The following is a 25,672-nucleotide window of genomic DNA, read 5'->3' on the forward strand; positions in this document are numbered from 1 at the left end:
ACTGCCTTTCTTTTCGCTTTGTTCCACAGAAACTGTAAAGTTGCTTTATGGTGCTGGATTATGCCAAATCATTCTTTATTTTTAACCAGTCGTGTCTACGTTGTTTTATAAATGTTCAACGCCTCAAAAACATCAGGTGGAATTAGACAAAAAAAATAAAAATAAAAAAATAAAATCTGGAACACAGAAATACATCAAATAAAACCAACTCAAGTGTAGAAGTAGCCAATGCTCTTGTTTGTATTCATTTAAAACGTAATTATTAAAACTCAAAGGCTATGATAATGCTCATTTTTCACCATTATTGAATGTTAAGATCAAACGGTCAGTGGAGTCATTTTGATGATTAATCGGACTGATCAGAACATAACAGTCCAACATTTCTTAACACTTATTTGCTTTCTTGCCAAGATTTAAATGAGAAAATGAGGACCACTCATCTCTGCAGGCTAAAACAGCCAGCGTACAGTTAGCTTGGGCAATAACCAAGAAATAATTAACATATTATTATTGTGTTCCTTTAATGCGCGGAACAACCATAGAGTAAAAGAAATGCCATCTTTTGGTTTTATGGGCATCAGGAGTAATTTATGGATGTTTAGCGCATCCATGCTAAGCCCTCAGTCTAAGGAGAATATTCACCACTGCAGTAAAAGCTCTCTGCCTGGTTCCTGGTTCCACGTTTCAATAAATTCAAGTTTTACTTTGAAGATGAACAGTCCCCATTTTGTGTCACACTTTTCACAGTTTCACTACCACTTAGCAAGCAGTCGCCAAGCGTTTGCAGACACGTTGACATGTTCTTTACTGCTGCAGCACTGCATAACTCTTTACAACCAGTTTCACTTAGCAACTTCCACCGGCATCCCCTCACCAACCAGTTAAGGACTCCACACAGTTACATAGCAACCGGTGATTGCCTATTTTCTAAATTTCTTTAAAAAATAGATAACTTGCGTCCTTTGGAAAGACTTATTTATCATTGACTTGAAAAAAACAAAATAAAAATCAGCTGTTTTTTAAAACTAAAGGATGCAAATATGCTGCTTTAAACGCAAACCGATCAACTCAGCTAAACTGCCACGGATGCCCACATCTAATTACTATTCACAGTCCAAGCAGAGACATAATTTGGCAAATATGATTAAACTTGCAGACTGGGACCGACTGTTTGTGTTTGTAAGTTTTACTCACATAGTCTGGCAACGCTGCGCTCTCTCCTTGTCTGCCTCTCAGAGACTGTGTTGCCTGCTCCAAAACCTTGTTGTGCTTTTTGGAAAGCAAAGCAAACAAACTGCAGGGGAGACACAGAGACACGGAAAAGGAATGAGTGTGCCTGTGACAGATGAATAACAAAACAACTCAAGTGGCATTTTATACTTAACAATGACCTTTCATTACCTCTGCTAAGAACAGAAACTTCTATTCAGAACAGTTTATTAATTTAAAAGCAGACCTGCTTGATTTGTAAATGAAGTCTTTTAAAATGAATGAATATTATTTCATATTTCATCACACTATAATCAGGGAACTACCAGGAGATTCATTTAACCACAACTCATGTTTTCTTTTCTAAATGCGACATTTTATTTGTGTACATCTCTACATGGAAATGGTCGTCCCCCTTTTAGCCTGACATGTCTGCCTCTTATTTTATGCGTTTGTCTAAACCGCTGCTGTTATGGGACCGCATGATGGCACGACACAGACAAACATCAGTCTGCTTGACTGCACCTGGGGTGTAGTAACAGTTTGGGTCAATGCATGCACAGACCCACAGAGAGTAACCATTACTGCTCTGCTCATGCAACAGTAAACTCATTCATAGCTGAAAAGCGACAATATTCTAAAATGCATTTTTTAAGAGGCATCCTGCTGATTATCAGTGTTATTAAAAGTATTAGTTTTGGTTGTGAATTGGAGATGGACCCTCTGTCTCTCATACTGGGCCTCCCCAGCCGGCGATTAATATCCAAGAATAATAGGAGATTGTACTGTGTTCTCACCTATGCGGCAAGGAAGAATATACTACTCCAATGGATTTATGAAAAAGTACCAACTATTAAAGGTTGGCAAAGAGTAGTGTTGGATTTAGTGCCACTGGAATATCTTACATGTATACTGCATTCAAAAACAGATCAATTCTTTAAGGTGTGGGAACCATACTTGAACTATGTGGAACCTGATGTTTCTAATATTATGTTACAAGGATTCTCTTGAGTGTTTAAACTGTAATGGAACTGAGCTGGGGTTTTGTTTTTGGTTTTTTGGTTTTTTTGTGTTTAGTTATCAGTTTGTTGTTTGTTTTATGTGTGTTTGTCTGTTTGTTTATTTTTTGGTTTTGAATTGTACACTGTATTATGTTATGTAATTATGTACTATTTGTGAAAATAAAAAGTAAAAAAAAAAATAAAAAAATAAAAAAGTATTAGTGACCTTATCTTGTAATTACAACTTTGTAATCTCCTCTGTGGGTGCTCAGGGGTGCTAAATCTTTAATTTGTGTGTTAATCAAGAAGATTTAAAAAAAAATCTGAATAAATTAAAATCAATGACATCAACAAGCTAAAGAGGCACAAACAGAGCTCTGATAAGCCCTTGGAGCTACAACTACCCACCTGTCAGCACAGCACAGCGCACACATGCACACTCACACTCTAAATCCCCTAGCACTCATTATCCGGGATAATTGGTGAAATAGAGCTATGTGAGCAGCTACACGGAGGTCTACTTATCATCTTCAGACCTAAAGTCAAAGCCTCTATTAGCCACAACTACTCAAGGACCTCTTGTACTATCTACGCTCGTTTCCCACCACATTTTAAACGAGAGACCACCGAGTGAGCTCCACCTGGGACGGTGCCCACAATAACACACTGTCACAAGCTGGCCTGTCTCATCAGTGACACAAAAGATTTCAACAGTACTGGCATGATCCCCAAATCAGTTATGAGGCCGAAGTAATGACAGACACACTAAAGACCTAAAGACGTCCTGTTCCCAGCACTGCAGAGGTTTCGTTATGGACACACACTGTGCTCGATTGTGATTAAACATTTGTATATATGACACAGCGTTCATTTTAAATACCCATCTGGAGGCTTGGATTCTTTTCTAAATCTAAAATTGAAATGTAGGAACGCTCATTTATAGTTTCACCATTTTATTTTAGGGCTTTATTAAAATCAGCTCATATGGTTTCAAAATAAACACAGTAAACATTTTCCTCATGCCTTTATGGTCTCAGTCACTTGTTTATTTCATACAACATGATGCTCATTTGGTATACAGTGGTGCCTTGTTTATCACAATAGTTACGTTCCAAAAATAATCCACAAAGTAGCCAACTTTATTTTTTACAGTTATTATAAATGTTTTATGGCTGTAAAATCCCTCACTACACACTTTATACACTTTTCTCCGACAGGCTCGAACACACTTTTCCACACGTTTAAACCTTCATAGAAAAATAAGTCCAGCAAAGGCACCCGCGGTTGCCTTTGACGGTGCAAAATGTTTTTGGCTAGCAATGGAAGACTTATGTAAATTTGACAAGCTGAACGCATTCTGTACTGTACAGAAGACTCGGCACGAGATTGACTGACAATGGTCTACAGCCAACCAGAAGGCAGAACACAATGCGCTGTAAAATTCTGTTACATTCTGGCACACACCTTGTTGCATAACAATCCACAAACCTTTCACAGCAGAGATAAAAGTAAAACCTTTCCCCCAAATTTAAAATATGAATAAAATGAGCGTGGATCGCTTTTAAAATGACAACAAATTTAGCTGTACTGGTTTATTTAGACACAATTCCAGCTTCTTATATGTGAATATTAAATCTCATGTATACATTTTTTTAATAAACGAAACAATGAATTGATTAATATTATAAAACAACTGGCAGATTGAAGATGATCATTACCTGCAGCATTACAGTGACCTAAATTGCATTTGTTGAGTCTGCCGACACACGAGCAGGGATAGAGGAACAATTTGGCAGAAAGGAAATATTGATGGAGAGCAGGGAAAACGTTAAATTAGTAAGGAAAGATGTGTGGGGGTTGTGGTTAGGGCAAATCAACCCACTGCCGCCTTAAAATAAACAGCACCAGCCGCGATTCTCTCAGAGAGTCAATTATGGAGCAGAGTTCAGCGCTGCCACTCTGACATTAGGAAATTCCTGGCAGGAAATTCCCTTTATCTAGCAGCCAGCCAGTTTAGCCCAGCCCGAGCCATCGCAGTCATCACCATTATCATTATCATCAGACATGGAGTCGGTTCTTCTACATCACTTCTGGACAGACACGTAGAAATACAGAGACGCTGTTCCTCTCTGACTCAAAACACCAAAGTCACAGATATGGATAGAGACACAGGCAGGGAGATAAGACGATCTTTGAGTGTGCGTGAGTCTGTGCACGTCTTAAGGGAAGGAAACATTCCCTTCCTGTTGTCTGCAGTTAACAGACAAGAATGACTTGATATCTGTATCTGTGTGTGTGGTTTGGACCCCATCCTCTTCTTCTGTCTCCACATGGGCCAAACACTTTCCCCTTAATTTCCCCCTTCTTACATAACGATGTCTTTTGCACAATCTTACCACTCACTAAATAATCTATTTTTTTTAGCCTCTTTTGCTGCAACTACTGTCAAGTTACTATAATGACAAATATTATGTGCTGCCTCAACATGAATCTGCAAAAAAAATCTACTGAGTGTTGTGCGAACGTGCTTTTTTTCTGCTTTTCAATCATCTCATACAAGTATTCTACAGACATCTCATCATCTGTCATGCCCCACTTGCTTTATTATTTGTACACCTTAGTTAATTGCTTACCTTATGATCCGCTGGGCAGCGTACTGGTGGAGACATCGAAACTGTGCTGACATGTTGGCGAGTGCAGCGAGACAGTTGGTGTGCAGGTATTTATCCTGGAGAAGACGCACACACAAGCAAGCAGACAATACTGGCATAAAGATCAAACTGAAAATTGCTTTTAACTCAAACACTCCAATCATGCCAAATGCCATGTGTGAGCTGGGAATGCACTGAACATCAGGTCTGTGTTAGGACTGAATTTGCAATGACAGACAGTAAGAAAAAATGATGCAATACATATTTCAGTAAACCACAGCCTAATTTTGGGTAAAGACATTATGATCTCTGATTCCTTGTATCCCCCCCAGCACTGGGGAATTAGATGAAAAGTTAGTGTAAGGTCAGCTATTGAAACTGCACCAAATAATCATTTCAGGGACTGAGAATAATGTGCTAAGCTCTGAATGCACAACTATGTAAAATGTGACATCAAGAGAAAGGGAAAGTACATTTAGACTGAGAAACATTTTGCATGACAATTTTCACAAAGGGAAACAATCTGAAATACAAAGTATACGGTATAACACCTCATTAATGTCACATCCTTGTGCTCTTTCTCTCATTTGCTTCGATGAACAGGGGTCTCATTTAAAAAAAAAAAATTAATTGAATTTTTTTTTTTTTCAAAAAAAAAAAAAGTCTTTTGCACAGGACTGTAACATATGCCTCTTTCACAAATGTACAAACGTCTTCATCACCGTGTGTTAATTTTACCCTTGTCCGGGTCATGTTGAACTGGATGGTGCGAATCACCACCAGGATGAGCAAACTGCCGAGAGAAATCTCTGTTAGCGATCTCTCTGTGTACCATGTGACGTTCTTTAATATCTGTGAGATGGAGAGGGACAGAAGTTAGACGACCCAGGTGAAAAACGTCAGGAATCATTGACTATTACCACCAAGAGAGACGGTTAACAGCTGAGACGTAAAGTGCGTCTACCTACCACCTCATGGATGGACCGGTTGAAAGCATCGTCCTCTGTCAGGATGAGGAGAATGATAAGGGCCATGTAGACGTGATGAGAATTTCTTTCCTCTACGTGGTAAAGGATCTCGAGTATGGGCAACACCTGAGACAAACAGCGGGAAAAGAAAAGGAGTCAAACATGTATTCGGGGTTGACATCTGCAAGGCTTCTGACTTTGTGTGGATTTCTCATGCCATGGCTGTATAAGAAGGACATGTTCAAGACTACGGCGGCACTAAGTCATTTTACTTTTGAGCTGGCCAACAGATGAGGTGTGAGCCACAGCTCTGAAAAACAACTCTAGTGACACTTCTTATTCTTCATGGATCATCTAACCAGAGACAAACCACACATACAAAACTGGGCAAAAATCCAAACAGTCTTGGAAAAGAAGCCATTAAACAGCTCAAAATTACCATAAAACATAATGTATACACATTCCAAAAAGGGGTTATTCACATTATTCTATTTAACCCAATTTACTAATAGTGCCAGAGGCGAACAAGTTAGCAGTTAGTAATAAACATACGCAGTAGCACTGTTAGCTCATTACACTGTCACGCAGCATTGCTTCATTGTTGAGCAAAGAGCCTAGCCTCAATAGTAGCCTCCCTACTTCTGAACGAGTTTCAAAATGTGACTGAAGATTAAATTTATGAGGATTTCCAAACAAGTCTTGGAAACAACCTCATAGAGTTCTTCTGTTGTGGTTTGTTCCTCGTCTTAGCTAACAAGGCAAAAAAAAAGTTATACTACTCCATGTTAAATCATTTGTAAATTGATCTGAGATGCCAAAGATTGATTTCCAGTCACTAAATATCTTTGAATTTATTATCTTATAAGGAACAGCTGGCACGGTCCCACGCAGAAAATCAACAGCAATCCCCGCACTAATCTCGCCTGTTCACCGAGCCACGGCATCGGTCCTGAATGACGAAACTTCACGGCCGTACTGAATGTGTGTGTGGAAGGACTGCATGATGTGTTTTATTAAGCAAGTGTGTTATTTGTTTCCAAAATGTCAGATTCAGATTCACTTCAATCCGACCCACCAGATTGTCCATGTCAGTTCTCGACAGCACGTACGTCCTCATGTTGGTGTTCTGGTGAAGCAGGGTGTACAGCAGTAACGTGGCCTGGTCGGAGCGCTGCTGCTCACACAGAGCAGTGTACAGACTGTTGAAATTGATCTGGAAAGTGTGAGGTTGCTCTACAGGCAACGATGATGTGTCTGCATGGACAATGGTAAATATTATCAGGATTAGTATTCACTGCCTTCTTTCACATAACTCAAACAAACAACTGTCCCAAATATGTTTTGGAACATCATAAACATTATGTGACACAGCGCAGAAAAAGAGGCAGACCGAAAACAGTAAAAACCAAAATTCTGTTTGTAAGTATGTGCAGTTATATATTTATATAAAAACTATTAAGAGGAGGCGGCTAGTCTGTGATATTACTTTCACTCTGACCTAAATGTACACCTCTTGTACTGAAGTTTGTGTCCCAGTGGCAGGTGGGTAACACATTGGACTTAACACTTTGCCAATTGTCAGCAATTTACAACAACTAACCTGCGTTAGTAGTAAAATTTTTAATGAAATACATCCCTTTAGAGTGAAGGTTTAAGATTTTTAAGGATTTGAAGTGGGCCGTAGCACTCTTGACTTTGGGAATGTAAGCAATACAGAGAAAAGCATTTAGGAAAAAAACAAAACAACCAAAATAATGCACTCCAATATCACTCTGTTCTGATTCAGTTTACATATTGAAAAAGAGCAGTGGGAAGAAAAGCACACCTTTTTAATGCCACCCCTTCACCGTAAGTTACCAGTTAATATTTATCCAGCTTTCGTACTGATATGAATCTCAATAACAACATGACAATAACACAGAACATATACAGCTACTACGTAAAATACACATTTTTATCATGTTATCTTGTTTTTTACAACTCCATAAATCCATCTTTAGCTCGGAGGGATAACTCCATGGAGACTGTGGCTGATGTTTCTTAGAAACCTAATGGAGGTCTTAAATAAGAAGTTTAATCATTTACGAACGCACTACAACTGACGGAGTATCTATGTGCGTCACTACTAAACCACGATAATTCAAAGAACAGACACAGTTTGACTTCTTCAAATCAGAGATTCGTAGAAAATAAAAAGATAAATAATGAAATCTGTTTTTTTCTTGATATGTTCGTCTAATCTGATTTTCGCATGCTGTGTTACACACGCCTTGTTTATCTAGTACATATTACCTTGTGTGTTTCTGAAACAAGTAATAGCCTGGCGGTAGGGGTTGGGCCATTCAGGCCCATCTGTCAGATTGGCTAATACCAGCAGTAACAGAAGACTCTGATTGGACAAAGGTAAAGGGTCATGTTCCTGGTCTATCCCAGCTCTGCTGCCAGCTCCACCCAATGTGAAGACACTCCACAGACCGCCTGCAAAGAGCAAGACACAATCTTTTTCACCAAGGGTTTTTTCTCTTTTATTAAGTTTTATTTAAAACTGTAAGAAAAGAAATGTGGAATTTAGAGACACAATTAGAGGTACAAGAAAGCTTATGTACAGATAGACAGATAAATACGTTGTTGTTTTTGCTCATAATGCATAAAAACCAATAAAAAAAAAAAACCCAAAAACAGACACACAAAAAAACAACCAACCATACTGTCATATGAGAAAGCATGGATATACTTCCTATAAATGGCAACAAAGAGTATCTGGATTAGTTGTAACTCGCCGAGTGGTTTTATATATTAAATATGAATTTCTATAAATTGAAGCTGGTTCATAAAAAAAAAGAAAAAAGGCAAAAAAAAAAAAAGGCAAACACAAGTGAAGTGAGCTCAGAGTAAAGGTCAAGCATCTTTAGCTTGAACACAGAAGATGACTGAACTCATCACAACAGCATAAAAAAGTATTTTCTTTCATACACAGTTGAGTTAATAAAGACCTGCAGTACATTAGACAACATAGAATAACTGCAAAAAATGGTGTGAAACAATGGAAAAGGTTGCTTCAGACAAGAGAGAGGTCGATGAAAAGATACAACTCAATTCACGGAACATCTGAAGTAGGATCAAAGAGTACTCGCACAGAGGGGATGAGACACGGCAGAAGCACTCATAAGCTTACAGAAAACCAAGCTTAAACGTACAAAAGAACATGCTCAGGGAGTTGCATTCACACCAGTCTATAGCATAAACTCTATGTGGAGAAAGCTAGGGGAAGATCTGCAACAGAGAGTTTAAACGGCCCTCCAAGAGCACTGAACCAAATCCCACAGAGCGCCCTCGATTAGCCCCGAAAAAAGAGACATTAGCTGGTCGACGCTTTGTATAGATGAACAAACGCTTTGCTGAATGACAGAAACTAGTCAATCCAAACCCCAGATGCTTCGTTATCTTTTTAAGTTGATGTGGAAGTTTATTGGCAAACATTACTGGTGTTTTGGTAAGATTATCTGCTTTTGGTGTCTGTCACCTGAACATTGAGCTGCTTTGCATACTATATTGCCATTCAGTATGTGTCTGCTGTTCAGTGATGATCAGATTAGAGTACAGCGGGTTCCTACAGCTTCCTGTGGAGTCTAAAAGAAAACGTGTGTGTACCACGACTTGTATTTGAAATGAAAGTCACTGTGAAACTACGTAAACATGAGAAATTAAAAGCAACTTCATTCATTGTAAGAACATGAATCATATTTGAGGATCGACTGGACTGAAAACTTTAGTCCTCTGTTTCTACAGAAAATTGAAGTAAGATTCAGTTGGAAGAGCAGTTAGCTTGTACATGGAAATCTTATCAAAGAAATCATTTGACAATTGAGTCCTTTTCAGCCTTAAAAACAGATTTACACTTCAGTGGGGAAAAAAGAAAAGTATTCACAGCCAGACTGATGTAATCAAGGCCAAATAGGCACAATGGAGTCACGCACAATGGTTTGCAGCACCTGAAATTTGAAACAACACAGACGGCGCCACAGCACAAACGGAAAGTGGAACTACTGGGTTAGGGTTTTTTTGTCCCCCCCTCTTTCTTGTTGGGTGATGAGAGAGAGATGAGAGAATTTCTTGTAGAGCAAGCGAAGTGCTGGTGTTTTCAAGCATCAAGAGAAAGCTCCAGAAACATGAACAGCAAGGTACACAGATGACAGTCTCTGGCTCCTCCACGTCTAGCCAAACAGAATGCGTGAACCAAGTGTTAGAGTGCAGTTGTGAGCCCACAATGATCCAACTAGTGAGCTCAAGAACAAGCCAAGCAGATCTGTTGCCATCTAGAGCCGAAGGCTGGAAGAGCGTAACAAACGTCTGGCTGAAGTTACACATGGAGCCATGTTAATTAGCTGCCCTGAGCCCTGATATGACGCCTGTTTAAGCCGGCATCCCATCATATTATAAAAAAAAATAACTGAAGAAAATTAAAGAGGCATTCTCATGTATCCTGTTTGGACTGATGGGAAACAAAAGCGTCCAAGACAAAAAGAACGTTTCTGACTGAAGAAGCCTGAAACTAATTTGTCTTAAATGACTTTGCATTCTGAAAAAGGAGCTTTTCAAACACGTTTCCCCCCCTTATTTTTCTCCTTATGTTTACATGTTGGTTCACTAATGACTAGCCAAGAGCTACTCCAACGTTTGTGTTTAGGAATGTGAACCCAATTCCATAGAGGAGGGGACGAAGCTTGTTTATATGTGGGTGAAAGAACATCAGCAAAGTGCTTTGACAACAACAAGAAAAAAAAAATAACCCCGAGAGATGAATTACATAATTTGCACTGGTCACTCTGTCTCTCCCTTACACACAAACACGCACACACACGCACATGATAAGCTTTCATTTCTGCTGGCCAGAAAGAGACGCGAGTGTGAGAGAAAACAAGATCAAGCGAGAGAAGGCCAAGCTGTGACGGAGCCCCGTACATCTCTTCACTGGCACCACAGTGACTAGCCCAGCAGTTTCAGAGAGACCGGTCTGGCAGCCACATTTCCTGCACTATATCTGACGCACGCACGCACACACACACACACACACACACACACACACAGCTCTATTTTACCTTAGTGGGTGCTGTTTGTTAGCCATCTGGCCTGGTTCCCTCTGCCTGTCTGCCTGCCCACCACATAAACCCAATAATGCTACCCTGCTTAGGCTGCTCAGGACCTGGCCAGCTGCCCAGTGGAAAAAGAGGAGGAGGAGGAGGACACCAGGAGGAGGAAGGGGAAAGTGAGGAAAAGAGAAGGTCACACACTCTCTCACAGAGGCTACTACGCTGAAATGAGAATCTGGGCTTTAGGACTTGGGGGGTGCTGAAAGGTGCTACATGCAAACCATGCCCCCAGAAAACCTTACTTTACTTGCAGGATGAGCATGTTACCAAAACAACCTCTTCATTATCTGCACTTCTCCTCACAATGTGCACCCACAGTCTATAGAAACTCAAAGCCAGACCACACTGCAAGTTTCTGCAACAGAACATGCGGTGCTGTTGCTTTACTTGGCCTTAGTCTTGCATAATGACTACTGCCATCAGACACGCGAATACTGGCGCACAGAGTATTTAAATCAAAACATTAGGTGGGCTGAAAACCCTCTAAGTCCAGATCACCTAGATGAATTGATATTGACCTCGACTCTCACTTTATTTCTTCTGATGCAGTTCATAATGCAGGTTGTAGTAATGGAGTGAACATAGTTATATTTAAAAATTTCAGTCCTAATTAAGCTGGCTTGTACTCCTTAACATCTGACGACTGTCATTTTTCAGCTGCAGTAATTCCAGCAATAGAAGCAGGCTTATTAAAAAAAACAAAAAAAAACATACAAGAGTTCAAATCTCTATGAAACGAGTGAAATTTTTGCTTTTCTAATTCAGGAGCAACGTGAACATGTAAACACCTCAGTGGAGACACTAGAGAAGGGAGCTGGAGTTGGAAAGGATTCCACATAGTTACGGCTAAAAACACAGCGCAGACAGACACTGGTCAACAGAGACAGACACAGTGTGCTACTTACTTATTTACTTGCATAACAGTGAATGAAATATGACTTCAGGGCTTTAGCCCAATGTTTTGGCCAAGCACGCAGATACACTGATACAAACACATGCACGCACACACACATGCGCGCATGTGGATATGTCAAACCTCTGATGATTATTTTAAAAAAATGCATGTGGGGAAACATGTTGTGCAGACGTTAAATAAACACACTTCTTCACAAAAAATATGCTCAAAGCGCATTTATCCAAATGCAATCCAAAACCATGGTAACATAAACATATCCGACATATGAGAACATTCCACAGATTTTGTAACCGTCATAATGATAATACAAAGTTCTGCCACAACAAATCCTCCACTCCTAATAGCAAAATGAGAGCAGTCTCCAGTCCAAGCTAGAAATGTATCATTTTCTGTTAAGTGCGCTATGCCAATAATGTCACATACACGTACACATAGCGTGTCTGTGTGGCTGCTGCTAACTCAATATTAATCATGTAGACTGCAGATAACAAACTGCAGAATCAGAAAGCTGTTTGTGTCATTACATATTTAACAAAAACAAAGCCAAAAATGCAGAAGACGGAATGTGGAAGTAGAAGTACACTCCATGATTCAGTAGCTTGTAGAGGCACCTTTAGCAACAATAACTTGTATGATAAAGTGTATGACTTTATCAGTCTCGTACATGAATGTGGGGGGTTTCGAGACACTCTTCTTTACAGTGCTACTTCAGTTCAGTTGAGGTCTGCGGGCATTCATTTTTGCACAGCTATCTTAAGGTCTCACCACAGCACTTCAATCAGGTTGAAGTCTGGACTTTGACTGGGCCACTGAAACATGTTTACTGTCTTCTTTTTCAGCCATTCTGCTGTAGCTTTGCTGCTGTGCTATATTGTTGCATGACCCAATTTGGGCCAAGCTTCAAAGATAGCTTCACATTTGAATCTAGAATAGTTTGGTACGCAGAGGAGTTTATGGTTGACTCAATGCCTGCAAGGTACAAAACAAGCCCAAATCATCACGCCCCCACCACCGTGCCTTACAGTTGGTGTGAGGTGTTTGTGTTGATATGCTGGATGTTTGACCAAACATGGTGCTGTGCATTATAGCCAAACATTTCCATTTTGATTTGTCTGTCCAGGGGAATTTGTTACAGAAGTCTTGTGGTTTGTTCAGATGCAACTTTGCAAACCTAAGCTCTGCTGATATGACTGTTCTTATGACAGTCCTGAAGTCTTCTTCTAGTTGGACTGTTATGAACTTGCTAAGTCCTGAAGAGTCTGAGATGTAGTTGTTTTTTTGTTTTTTTTAAAAATATTTCTCTGCCCTTGCACAGTCTGACCTCAGGGTACATTTGCTGGGACATCCACTCTTAGGAAGTTTGGCAACTGTCTTAACAGTTTTCCACTTGTGAAAAATCCAGTTATTCTGAAATAGTTTTATAACCCTTCCCTGATTGAAGGGCAAAGACAATTGCTTCTCTTAGATCATTGCTGAATTCATTCCTCCTTGGTCCAGATGAACAAGCGGATAGATCTCTTCCTTTTATAGAGGTGGTCACACTTGCAGCTGATCAGTTAAACAAGTGCCTTTGATTATCAGCACCTGGAGGCTAATTACCAATTGAATTCCTATGGAAGCAGAGGGAGGGGAGTGAAGAGGAGGGGAGGAAAAGCTCCTGAGTTGCCAGTCTGGGTGATAATCCCCCCTGCAGACGCTTGCTCAGACTGAGACAGCAGAGTGTGTGACAGACATCCTACCCCTTAGACATTAAAATGCCAAAGAAACTCAAGAACTGCCTTGCTTTGCCAAGGTCAGTGTCTGGTTCTTGGAAAAAATCTGTCCACGATTCAAGTGTTTAGGCATGGCAAGTATAAAAAAAACAAAACAGGTAGTGTCATAACGCGTTACTGTAATCTGATTACTTTTTTTCAAGTAACGAGTAAAGTAAGGGATTACTATTGCAAAAACGGTAATTAGATTACCGTTACTTTCCCGTAGGAACGCTGCGTTACTGCGTTACTAAAACCGTGATTTTTTGCGAGAATGTCTCATGACAGTGACAGTGACCTAAGTTAGTGACAACAGCTGTGTGCAGATCAACAATGGATCACATATCGATTGTGGGAGAGAGTATGAGCGTGCAGCGTTTAAAGCGTGGAAGTACTGACCTTACTTTGAGTTTGATTCCATAAGCAAGCACGGAGTGCAAAATGACGTAATGGGAAATTCACAGAGAAACTCGCGGATTCTTCCACTGACCGCGGCACACCTGCACCAGGGTAAACCTCCGCCTACCGCAGTCCTGCTTTACAGGTGAAAATAGAGCAACAGGACAGCTGAGTCTTTGACTTTATTTATTTTCTGCTGTGTTTTACTTGCATCTATTTGAAAGAGTGAGTGTAAACACAAAAAATATTTTATTTTATGGGCTGGAATGTGTAGAAAATAGGTTTAAATCTTAAACTAATTTATTCAAGTCAGAGAATGTTGCATATAATTAAATTTTTGCTTGATGCATAAAGTTAAAAGATTAAAACTGATAAAACAAGTTTTAAAAAGAGACTTTTCCATTTGATTACATGTTGTATGATGGATTATGCAAAAAAAGTAGAATTGGGCTGAAAGATCTATCACTTTATCACCTCTTCAGGTTGTAAATCGTGTTTTTAAAAAGTAACTAACTAACTAAGTAATTAATTACTTTTGAAAATAAGTAATCAGTAAAGTAACGGATTACTTTTTTGGGGAAGTAATCAGTAATTAGTTACTGATTACTTTTTTCAAGTAACTTGACCAACACTGGTCATAACTAGTCCAGACCAAACTGTGTGTGTGTTTAGGGGTTACATCTCTAAATGAACTCCTCACACATTCTTTCCTTTCTTTAAGAAATAAAACAACTGTGAATAGCATACCCACTGTGTGGGAAAACTGCACAGAAACAGTTTGTGCGTTTGCTGATATTTGTTGAGCTATTAGAAATATTGCCTTCCACTTCAAAAATGTTTCTCCACATTTGTAGTGCTAGCTATTTGCTGAAATACCATTACCACAATTTACACACATCTGCGCCAAAAACGCCATTTTGGATCGTTCGCAGTCACTTTAACCCCCTGAGTGATCTCTTCCTTTACAATAACCCTCAGTGATGGATACATCAATAAGATTGTGTTATTGTTTCCTTTATTAGGTTCCAACTGGTTTATTGTTGGAAACGCACTCATTCACAGGAAACAATAACTCTCCTCAAATGTCTTAAACCTAAAGTAATGAGCACGTTTCAAAAATGCAAGGAGTAGAAAGTACAGATGTAACAAATAAAAGTAAAATGTGGTCAGAAAGCTAAACGCTCCAGTAAAGCGCAGATAGACGAAGATTCTACTCAAGTACAGGAACAAAGCATGTGTATCCTTCTCACCCATGAAATCTTTCTGTGACATCCTTTAGTACACGGCCACATTAATACAGATGAATAATACTGCTCTTTGCCTCAGCTGTATTTTGTCCTCTGTGCTACTTAGTTCAGTAGACTGAGATGATAAAATGAAATCGGCTCAACATAAATGCCATCATTCAACTCAGAGCACTATTTTGCATAAATATAGCTTTGCATGGCTCAACAGTTGTAGTCTAGTTTAATATCATCAGTTATTTTCGACTGATGACTTTATATAATCGTTTTCGCAAGCTGAGCAATCCCAACCACGAGGGGCAAACTGCCCTTCAGTTGTGAAACTGGTCTAATTCTCCTAACTAGCCAAACGTTTGCTAGTATAACGAAGTTCAAGAAAGTCATCTGATAGTTACTGTTTTCAGAATAACACCCACTTGTATATTCTGTCAGTGCCAAATGCCTCCATGCATACGAGACACAGAGACAGAGAAAGAAAACAAGTGTTGTTTCTGAGCTCTGAGCATAAGAGGGCTTGTGTCTTTGTTGGTCTGCGTGTGTGTGTATAAGGGAGGCGGCTGCAGACAGACAGGCTCTAGAGGATTACAGAACAGGACAGGGCACCATAACTCATCGAGCTGATCACTGGCCACAGACAGACAGGCTGGCTTGAATGGTGATGGCTCACTGATAGGAATCTGCCACCAACAACCGACAAAGACCGTTTATCCGTGGGGGAAACCCGGCCCTGTTCTCACACTGAAACAGGCACACACAGTGCACATTACCAGCTAAAAATGCACACAACAAAAATCCGCTCATTTTTTTGTCATTCATTTCAGCAGCGTTGCTCTCACTTTTATTTCTCAGATGCGTCGGGTCAGTTTATATTTTATAAAATCCCCCACACCCCAACATAACTGTAATGTATAAATCTTACGGCGTGTGGATGTGTTAATCCAACAGTTTGATTTTGATGTGTTGCTAGTGGCAACATCACTAGAACAAAAGACAAAAATGGGTGAGGAACACAAGGAGTCGTTATGGAGACAGAAAAGTAGGCACCCAGTTAAATTCACACAGGAAAACCCCAACCAGCCAGTGAATTCAATTTGGCATGTTATTGAGAAATTATTATATTTGAATTTTTTTGCAGTGTGTGTATGTGTGAGAAACAATATGAGACGGGGAAAAATATGAGTCTTTGGATGTGACTAGACACATCGCTGCTTCATTTTAGGCAACAATTTGGAAGGAAAAAACAGGTGACTGCATCTGAAAAGCTCACCACAGTCCCCTAATGCAATAATACAGTAATCTAAGGGCGTTTTCACACCTGCAGTGTGTCCGTTTAAATCAAAGTAATTAGTTTTCCCCTCTTGGTGGGGTTCATTTGTGTAGGTGTGAACACAGTAGAGCTAAAAAACCTCTCATAGCCTCGTATCCTTTGTATTCTCAGTGTGGGAAGGTACCATAGATGTGCAAAGGTCTGTGCAGGCTAGCAACTAGCCGTGAACTGAACATAAATTCTCTGAGTTCTCCAATAGTCCAGAACACAGCACCCCACCACAGATACATGCGGCCAGTGAGCAGACTGAACATTGTCACGTAGTTTTCAGTGACACATTTTGATTCATCTGAAAACAAATCAGACCACGGGGAAAAGCTACAAGTAAACAAACTAAAGGTGTGAAAATGACCAAAGTTTTACAGAAATGTACAAAGTAAACTGTTTAAATATTCACACTTTGACTACGAATTAAAAATAAAGATATTTCAATAAAAACATAAACACACAAAAAGTGGGATCTGCCTTCTTATCTGGGTAGCAATCTGATTAGTAAATACAATAATAATTAAGCTTTCCCTTTTTTTATCGTGTGTTGATGAGTGTGCTCGTACTTGCCACCCCTGACGCCAGACCATAAAGCAAGCCGCCCTCAGCTTTTGGTTCGAAAATGTGGGTTGAAGGAGGAGGACACTTCTCTTGCCTTATGAAGTTGTAGAGCAGGGTCTTCACCAGTCGACTGGTTAAACACATGCTGTGGAAAAGGGATGATAACGGTTTTAAAAAGACAAAACTGGACATTCGGACTCAATGTGAGACATAAATGCACATTTATACCTCAGCGCATATGAAAAGTCAAAGGAAATTGGGCTTGTTATTTTATTTGACTTTATCCTCCCTTTTTTCTTGCATCACAAAGAGTATGGAGTAGTAGCTGCATTCGTACTGGGTTCATCATTTGTCTCTATATTCACTGCTTAGATTAGGCCTTAAAAGTAAAGCACACATAAAGAATAAAGCCCTACAGTTGTGGTCTTAGCTTTATTTCAATTCTTTAAAATTAGATCATGTGTGAATAATTGAAGGGCTGAACAATAAAGGTTTTGAATAATATAAGGAGGCACGGAGACAATCACTCTCATCTTTAGCACTTTAGTTTTCTTTATTAGATATATAATAAGTGAAGCCTTCCGCAAAAGTTCTGAGAATAAAAGCACTGGGGTTATTTGGTCATGTTTAAAAGTGTTCCTTACCTGCTAAAGACAACAAATGCTAATTTTAGAAACAGAATAGGAACAGATTGTGAGGATTTTCTCCAGAGAGAGAGGAAAAAAAATCAGCTCTTTTGCAAAGTCAGCCTTAGCACCTTCCTAGTCGCTGATCACGCCATATTCTTCACAGTGCAGCAGAAAGCAAAACGCACATATGTGCATGCAGGTGCGTGTCTACAGCCACGTCTAACAACCCGCTCTCCATTTACACGTGTCTATGTTGGGCATCAATCTTAGTCAGTTTTCCCTTCTTTACACGTAAGCTGTAATTTCTTGTGGATCTAATATCACTGTTTGTGCTTTACTTTCTGGAAACACTAAATCTTATTAGATGGCCTTCAAAGCTGTTTTGTCACTTGAAAACCTTTCATCACTTCAATCCACTGAGCCAAAGTGCTCGCTTTGGTTGTGTTAGTCTAAACTGCAACTATTGGACTCAAACAAAATGCATCAAAATACAGCAGTTATCTAAATTTAATAACATTCAAGAAAACCATTTCCATGTACAGGCTTGCATTAACATTTATTATAATAAACAGGCTAATGTTTCGCTCTCACACTGCTGTGGCTGTGATTGGCTAAATTAGTTTTGTTTTCTTCTTTTGGTATCAGTTAAATGGGACAAGGACAACCAACAGGTTAATTTTATGTGAGTAGATTATTTGACTGAAAAACAAAAATATTATGGGGCTGTATTTATAAAAAATACAAAAAACCCTATTACATTTATTTACAGGTTCAGACATTTTAGCTCCCCTCCCAAAAAATGCAATCTATTGATCAGCTGATTTGGCATAAACATTAGTTATGGACTGCAACTTATAGTATGGCACAGCAGCCTGAGGGCTCTTGGCTAACACCTTGTGAATCCTGCAGAAGTCAAGCCGTTAACCACCGCATAAATATTTCAATGCAACTATTTTTCCCCTGTCACAATTACATGTATTATAACCATTTATTCCTCTGCCCAAACAGGATCTTCAAGCTTCAATGATACAATACAATAAGTTCCCCATAGCTCTGGACAGTGACAAGCATCAATGCTAGTGGAACGATATTAGCCATGCTGCATGCAAACACCCTGTTGTTCTGTGGAATTATCATCAAAAACAAAAATAAATCACTGAGTCTCGTTTTCTCAGATGTGCCTGAAGACTTGTGCAGGTCTGCAGCCAACAACAGAACATTTGGTGTTTTTGCTCATTGCTTAGACGTTTTAGAGTCAGACAAGCCACTCTAGCAAGTGAACAAAAATGGCAGACTGTGAAGCAGCAGCTCATTGTTTATTTTAAGGTTTGCCAAACTGGCTGCTTTGTAGGCGTTCTGCACATGCACTGCGCAGTCATGTAGATACACTCAGTGACTATTTTAATAGATATACCTATTCAGCTGCTTATTAATTAAAAATATTCAATTTAATTTGCATATAGCCACAAATCACAGTCACCGCAAGGGATGTTTTATAATGAGGTAACGACTCTACAATATTAGCAAAAAACAGATGCAAGCACTAGGTGACAGTGGGAAGGAAAAACTCTTTTCACAGGAAGAAACCCCTGGCAGAACCAAGCTCAGGGAGGGGCAGTCATCTGCTGCCACTGGCTGGAGGTGAAGGGAGGAAGACAGACATATATACTATGTCCTGAAACCAGCCAATGATGTGACAGTAACTCATTTAGGCATGTTTAAATCAACCTGCTATCTCAAGGGTTTACAGAAGATGGTATAAAAAGAGAGCAAATATGCAGTTGGCAGCAGTTCACAGGGTCAAAAGGCCTTAAGGCAGGGTGTCCAACTCCAGGCCTCAAGGGCCGGTGCCTGCAGGTTTTATCACACTGGAACAACACACCTGAATCAAATAATGAGTTCATTACCAGCCTCTGGAGAACTTCAAGACATGTTGAGGAGGTCATTTAGCCTTTTAAATCAGCTGTCTCAAACCTGCAGGTAACCGGCCCTTGGGGCTTGGAGTTGGACACCCCTACCTTAAGGGGAATGGTCAAATTGCTTTAAGAAGGCAACAGTAACTCAAATTGCAACATTTTGTGGAAGAGCATCTCTGAACATGCAACCTGCTGAACCTTGAAGCAGGTGGGGCAGCAGAAGAGCACACCGGGGGTCACTCCTGTCAGGTTATGTTGCATGGACTTCGCAAAATTGTTGGATAACAGAAGAAAAACTTTGCAGCATTCAGATGGTAGGGTCAGAATTTGGTATAAACACCATGAAAGGATGGATCCATCCTGCCTTGCATCATCAGTTCAAGGTACTGATGGTGCAATGCTGTTGGGGAGATTTTCTAGAGACACTGCGACTACCTGAGGATTGTTGCTGACCATGTCCATCCTTTTATGACCACAGGGTACCCAGATTTAATTTGTGCCACTAAGAATTCAAGCAGGTCAAGCAAGCCAAAAGGGGGACCAGTTTGATATAACTAATAAAGTGGCTTGTGAGCACATAATCACATACAAAACACTTCCATTTCTACCTTTTCTGTTAATATGGGCACTTCAAGTTAAGTGTAGTCTTCAGTGGAGTGTGAGCGAGTGTGTTTCCTCACCATCGTCCCTTCATGATGTGCTGGTATATAATTCCATCTCTGAGGATGTCTTTGTAGAAGAGCTGATAGGAGAAGAATACCAGCAGCACGGTCACTGCCTCAAACAGGATGCTATAGGTGATGTCACTAAAGAAAACAATGTAACACAAAGAGTTCATGTAAATAAACAAACTCAATTTTATAGCTAAACATCTGCATAAAATAATATCTATAAGCATTTCATGCATGCTTTCAAACAGAATAGATTGATATGCTCTCTTGGCTGCATTGATGTCAACATCTCTTCATAAAAGGATGACAGAGCACTGCAGTTAGCTGAAGGTGGCAGCACTACATATCATGCCTTGATGGTTCTTTTCAGACCCGTTTTATGACTAAAAACATCTTTTTTGTAAACAGTTTATCCATTTATATCAAAAAATCCAGACTCTACAGTACATTTCCTACCTTGCTAAAATGCCAATTCTTAGCACACTACAGGTCACGGAGTTATAAAATGATGCTCATATGTACGCGCCCTTAGTTCAGTTTTCAGCCTTCTTCCTATTAATCAGTGACGAAAAATGATTTTTTTAGTTTGTCTGTTAGATTTCTGCCAATAAACTCCATTGTTTATTGGCTGAAAACGGACAAAACTTTTAACTTGGAAACTATGATTTTACTAGTGTGGCATATATTGTCAACATATAGAAATAGCTGTATCAAGATTATCATGTCACATTTGACCTCTGATCTCTCCTTCACTATCAATAGATTGATCTGAAGGTGATAATAATGCTACATAGAGCCATCTAAAACTATGTTTCTTATTGCCATTGTTTGTATCGATAACCTATAACTATCACATTACATTGTACCTCTGACCTTTTCATCAGGGTCGAATAAGGTCAACTTTTCATTTGAAGCTTTATCTTTAAAATTGTCTGTTTGTATTGGCAACATTTGGGAAATGATACTGGTATATGGGGATTGTAAATATCACATTACAGTTTGCATCCAAATATCACGTCACATTTGACCTCTGATCAAACGTTTACATTTCACATCTGCCTTTATTTTACGTTGACCCCAAGATTTGCTGTATCTTTAAAGAAAGTATTGGCAAAAGAAAGAAAATGAGCTGCTTAGTTAGTTAGAAACACAGGGTGGGCCATTTATATGGATACATCGTAATAACATGTGAATGGTTGGTGATATTAAAGTCCTGTTTGTGGCACATTAGTATATGTGAGGGGGCAAACTCCTCAAGATGGGTGGTGACCATGGTGGCCATTTAGAAGTCGGCCATCTTGGATACAACTTTTGGTTTTTCAATAGGAAGAGGACCATGTGACACATCGAACTTATTGGTAATGTCACAAGAAAAACAATGGTGTGCTTGGTTTCAGCGTAACTTTATTCTTTCATGAGTTATTTACAAGTTTCTCTTTGTTCACAGCCATTGACATGTCGAAGAGGTAAACACGTGAGGAGCGGATCGAAATCGTGTTGATATCTGGTGAACGCACGTCACATGGCCCTCTTCCTATTGAAAAAACAAAAGTTGTATCCAAGATGGCCGACTTCTAAATGGCCACCATGGTCACCACCCATCTTGAGGAGTTTGCCCCCTCACATATACTAATGTGCCACAAACAGGACTTTAATATCACCAACCACTCCCATGTTATTATGGTGTATCCATATAAATGGCCCACCCTGTATACTACAGTGTATATACTGTAGTGTAATATTATACAAGAAGCTCAGGTTGTTCCTGTTCAGCCATTTAAAAATCAGAACCTACAATCCGTGACCTACTCTTACATAATATTTCTGTAATTAATTTAAGTAAACATTTGTCATACTACTAATATCCAATTCAGGGCTGAGGGGAGCTGGAGCCTATGTCACCCGGACAGATCAGCTCTCACAGTTTGCATAGAAACAGTGCATTGTGCATGATAAAGGCCCAGTCATGTCAAAACATTGTCTTTTGAATCCAGTACATACTTAGAAGCTCTGTGTGAAGTCTGCACATGCACACTGCACTCTTTAAGCCAGTTTTATGGGCTACTTAAATTTCTGTTTTGAAATTAATTCCATTACTGCGTGCTGTTTTTTAGCTTTGCAAAGTACTTTGTCACCAATCAGCTACTGTTTTAGTTGGATACCTGTGAATGGAAAAATAACCACTCTCGTACTCGTGAGACAAAGCCACAAAAAAGGCACAGGAGTCTGCTTGGGACTTGGGGGAAGCTAACTAAAAGAATGGTGGGTTTCCCATCCAAGCCAGGAGCACGTAGAGGGGAAATGGGCTAACAGCCACAAAGTGGTGAAGGGAAGAAAAACAGAGAGCGATTTTAAGCTTGGAACAATGAATAATGTTGGAATGTTGAATGCATTTACACAGGAGCCACAGTTTGATGTTTGGAGACAAGAGAAGAAAAGGAGAGCGAAAGGTGAAGAGGTGCAGAGAAAATAGAGGCAGACGGTGAGAGAAGGTATCCGGAACGACGCACAGAACAAGTGGAAGATGCTGTGACAAGAAGACGTCAATCATGATTCGACAAATTTATTTTGAAAAGCTCGAGGAGATTGCTTTTCTAAACATATTGCGTGTACTTTTTAAAAAATCATTCACTTATTGATAAGTAAACACAGAGGATGTTTGTGTTCACACCGCCCAGCGGGACTAAAGCCTGATACAATTTTTCAAACATTATGTTCCCTCCACTCCCACTCCCTGGAAATGCTCCTAAACTTTCATTCCAAGCTTTTTCTCTTCCCCCAAACAACCAACACTTTCGCTCTTTCGGATCGCCATGTTGCCAACATCAGAGTTCCAGCATGTCAGTATGCCGTGTTCCTTAATGGATTTCATCTTCTCTTGGTTAGTGACTCAAGACAAGAATAAGCAAGCGCAGCACGCAAACAGAACAACACATACAAACTGCTTTTCATTAGCTCCTAAGTCACTAACATGCTACTCATATTAACAGGGGGAAACAAGTGATCACGGACTATTACAAGTCCAATCACTCAGGCAATGTTTTCAAACATTTAGGCTGTAAGCATCTTTCTCACCGTTTCAGAATAGCTCTGACATGCCCGACCTTTTTAGAGTGTTTAATTCACCTTTTTCCTCACGCAAAAGACGGGAGAGACTTACAGCAGCGGCACTTCAACGATCAGGTGAACAAGGTTGGACAGCAGCTCCTCAAGAAGGTCTTCACTTCCTGTTTCTCCACAAGGGATTGATAAAGTAAATATATGAAAAACACTGAATATAAGACAGTATCAGGTTAGTTGTCGCAACTCTGCTCGACTAATCTGCCACTAATCCAATCCTTAGTTCCCACAGGTCGCTCTGTGTTTTCATGTCCATTAAACAGAGGAAATAACACAGTACTATTTAATAAGGATATCACACAGAATCCATTTCATACTTTCGTCATGATTATAATTGCAAAAGATGAACAAATGATGACAAACCGGTAGAACAACAAAGTCTAAAACTGTTTAATGTTAAATCATATTTTCCAGCAGTTTAGCACGATAATTCCTAATGACATAATTAATTATATTAGTGTGTCCTGAACTCACATAAGCAGCAAGAAACTGATGGAAGGATAAACCATTTTGCAAAGACCAATTAATTCAACTTCATTCAATTTAAGAGACATTCAGAATTGGCTTAAGTATGAAAGGAAGTCTCGTACATTTGACAGTTATTATATGAGACATCTAAAACTAGGCCATAACCTCTGTTACTCACTTCCAAGAACTCACTTGGAAACCAAAAACGTAAAGAATGCTGAAGATTTCCTAACAGATAACGTGACGTTTTGCGTAAGGTGCACTCAAGTGCAAAAAACTCAAGAAATTTTCAACATTGCTACTGATTCTAAGAGAGCACCTTTTTTTTTTTTTTTAGCAAAATCTTTTCAAGCTGACTCTTTTGTGTAGTCTGTGGCCCTGCCTGTGAAAAAGATACTGGAGCTCACCTCCGCAGGATCCTGGTGCCCTCTCCTGGTAGGAGAACTGCTGGTGCAGCTCAGCTTCACTCATCTCCCTGATGAAGACCTTGAGCAGACAGCGAATCATGAACAGTGCATTGTGGGCCTGCCAGATAAAAAGCTGGCTGTGGAAGAGAAAAACAAAACCAAGACATCTCATGGGCATGCTTCTGGGTGGTTAAAAGATGGATTTGCATTTCATTTAACAAAAAATTACTAGTGGCAGCTTTTCAGCTAAAAATCAGGGCTCTCAGATGACTGAGAGTGAGCCAATAGCAAGTCTTTGCACAGCCTATGGGTGTAACAATAAAAGTATGTATGGCTGAATATTATGCTCATCTGCTACTAGTAAAAGTGATAAATAAGCTCTAAATTGGCATAAAAACTTTGCGAACTCGTAATCTAAGCGTTTCTTGATTAACTCTAACTCCAGCAATGTCGATGAAGCTCAGTCTTTGACACAGTTTTGTCTTTTATACAGCTTTAAACACACTGAACATTTTAAAAGTGTTTCATGTGTATGAGGGCTTTTATTTTTGAAAACTAATCTTTCGCTTCCTGCTTTCCTCAGGTGCCTTGTAGAGCTTGTAGTGGCTTCTGTAAGAACAGACCTGGCACTACTTTAACATCTGTGGAGCGCAGTGACACTTCTGGGCTGATTCTGAAACATCTGGTAAAAATCCATTGATTGTATCCAAACTTAAATGCAAAGTAGCTCTGACTGAAGTATTATCACTGTGACACGACCACAAAGAAGCTGGGGGTGAAGAATTTTTGCATTATGCTCAAAACTAGGCCATAACTTCTCTGATATGCCATTTACAGCTGACATTAAAATGACATGTTTACCTGGATAGTTATCTACACACAATGTGCAAAGGCATCTGAAGGCAGCCAGATCACACCGTTATCAAACCCTAGAAATATGTAAATGCAATCCTTACAGCATGAGCAGATCCTTAAGTGGGGAAAAAACAGTCTGCCCAACATCTGGAAAGCTCTGCTAGTAGGGGAAAACCTCTTTTTTGACAAAGGAAAATTAACTAGAGGAACTTTAGCTGCTTTGTCTCCCTTCATCTGTGATGTGGCACATTTAAGAGGGATTCTATGCCCAACCTAAGGCTCTGGGTTTTGAGAAAGAAGTGTAACTTAACAGGAAGCAACATACTTAATCCCCTTTTTAAAACCTTTTTAAAAGGAATAAACTAAACATATTTTGCATTTAATTATTCCGTTACATGTACCTAGTAACTCCCCAAAACTGCATAAGTTTGAGAAACAAAC

At 39.6% G+C, this 25,672-nt stretch overlaps 1 protein-coding gene across 2 annotated transcripts in view; it reads right to left on the reverse strand.

Moving 5' to 3' along the window:
• Positions 1-25,672, reverse strand: part of dym (dymeclin) — a 59,278-nt gene that overhangs the window by 26,860 nt on the left and 6,746 nt on the right. The window contains exons 5-14 of one of the 2 annotated variants that reach the window (XM_085463919.1): positions 24,377-24,513; positions 23,542-23,608; positions 20,391-20,516; positions 17,171-17,310; positions 8,122-8,307; positions 6,905-7,083; positions 5,830-5,955; positions 5,600-5,713; positions 4,844-4,938; positions 1,195-1,294 (exon numbers count right to left, since the gene is read on the reverse strand). In XM_085463919.1, the coding sequence (XP_085320045.1) occupies positions 1,195-1,294; positions 4,844-4,938; positions 5,600-5,713; positions 5,830-5,955; positions 6,905-7,083; positions 8,122-8,307; positions 17,171-17,310; positions 20,391-20,516; positions 23,542-23,608; positions 24,377-24,513 (1,270 nt within the window). Of the gene's footprint in view, positions 1-1,194; positions 1,295-4,843; positions 4,939-5,599; positions 5,714-5,829; positions 5,956-6,904; positions 7,084-8,121; positions 8,308-17,170; positions 17,311-20,390; positions 20,517-23,541; positions 23,615-24,376; positions 24,514-25,672 lie in introns of both variants that reach the window. The other variant, XM_085463918.1, reaches the window with a different exon arrangement.

Source organism: Copadichromis virginalis, linkage group LG7 (genome assembly GCF_057382275.1).
Source record: "Copadichromis virginalis isolate Kocher_CV1m ecotype Utaka linkage group LG7, C_Virginalis_male_GT1.1, whole genome shotgun sequence".
NCBI lineage: Eukaryota > Metazoa > Chordata > Actinopteri > Cichliformes > Cichlidae > Copadichromis > Copadichromis virginalis.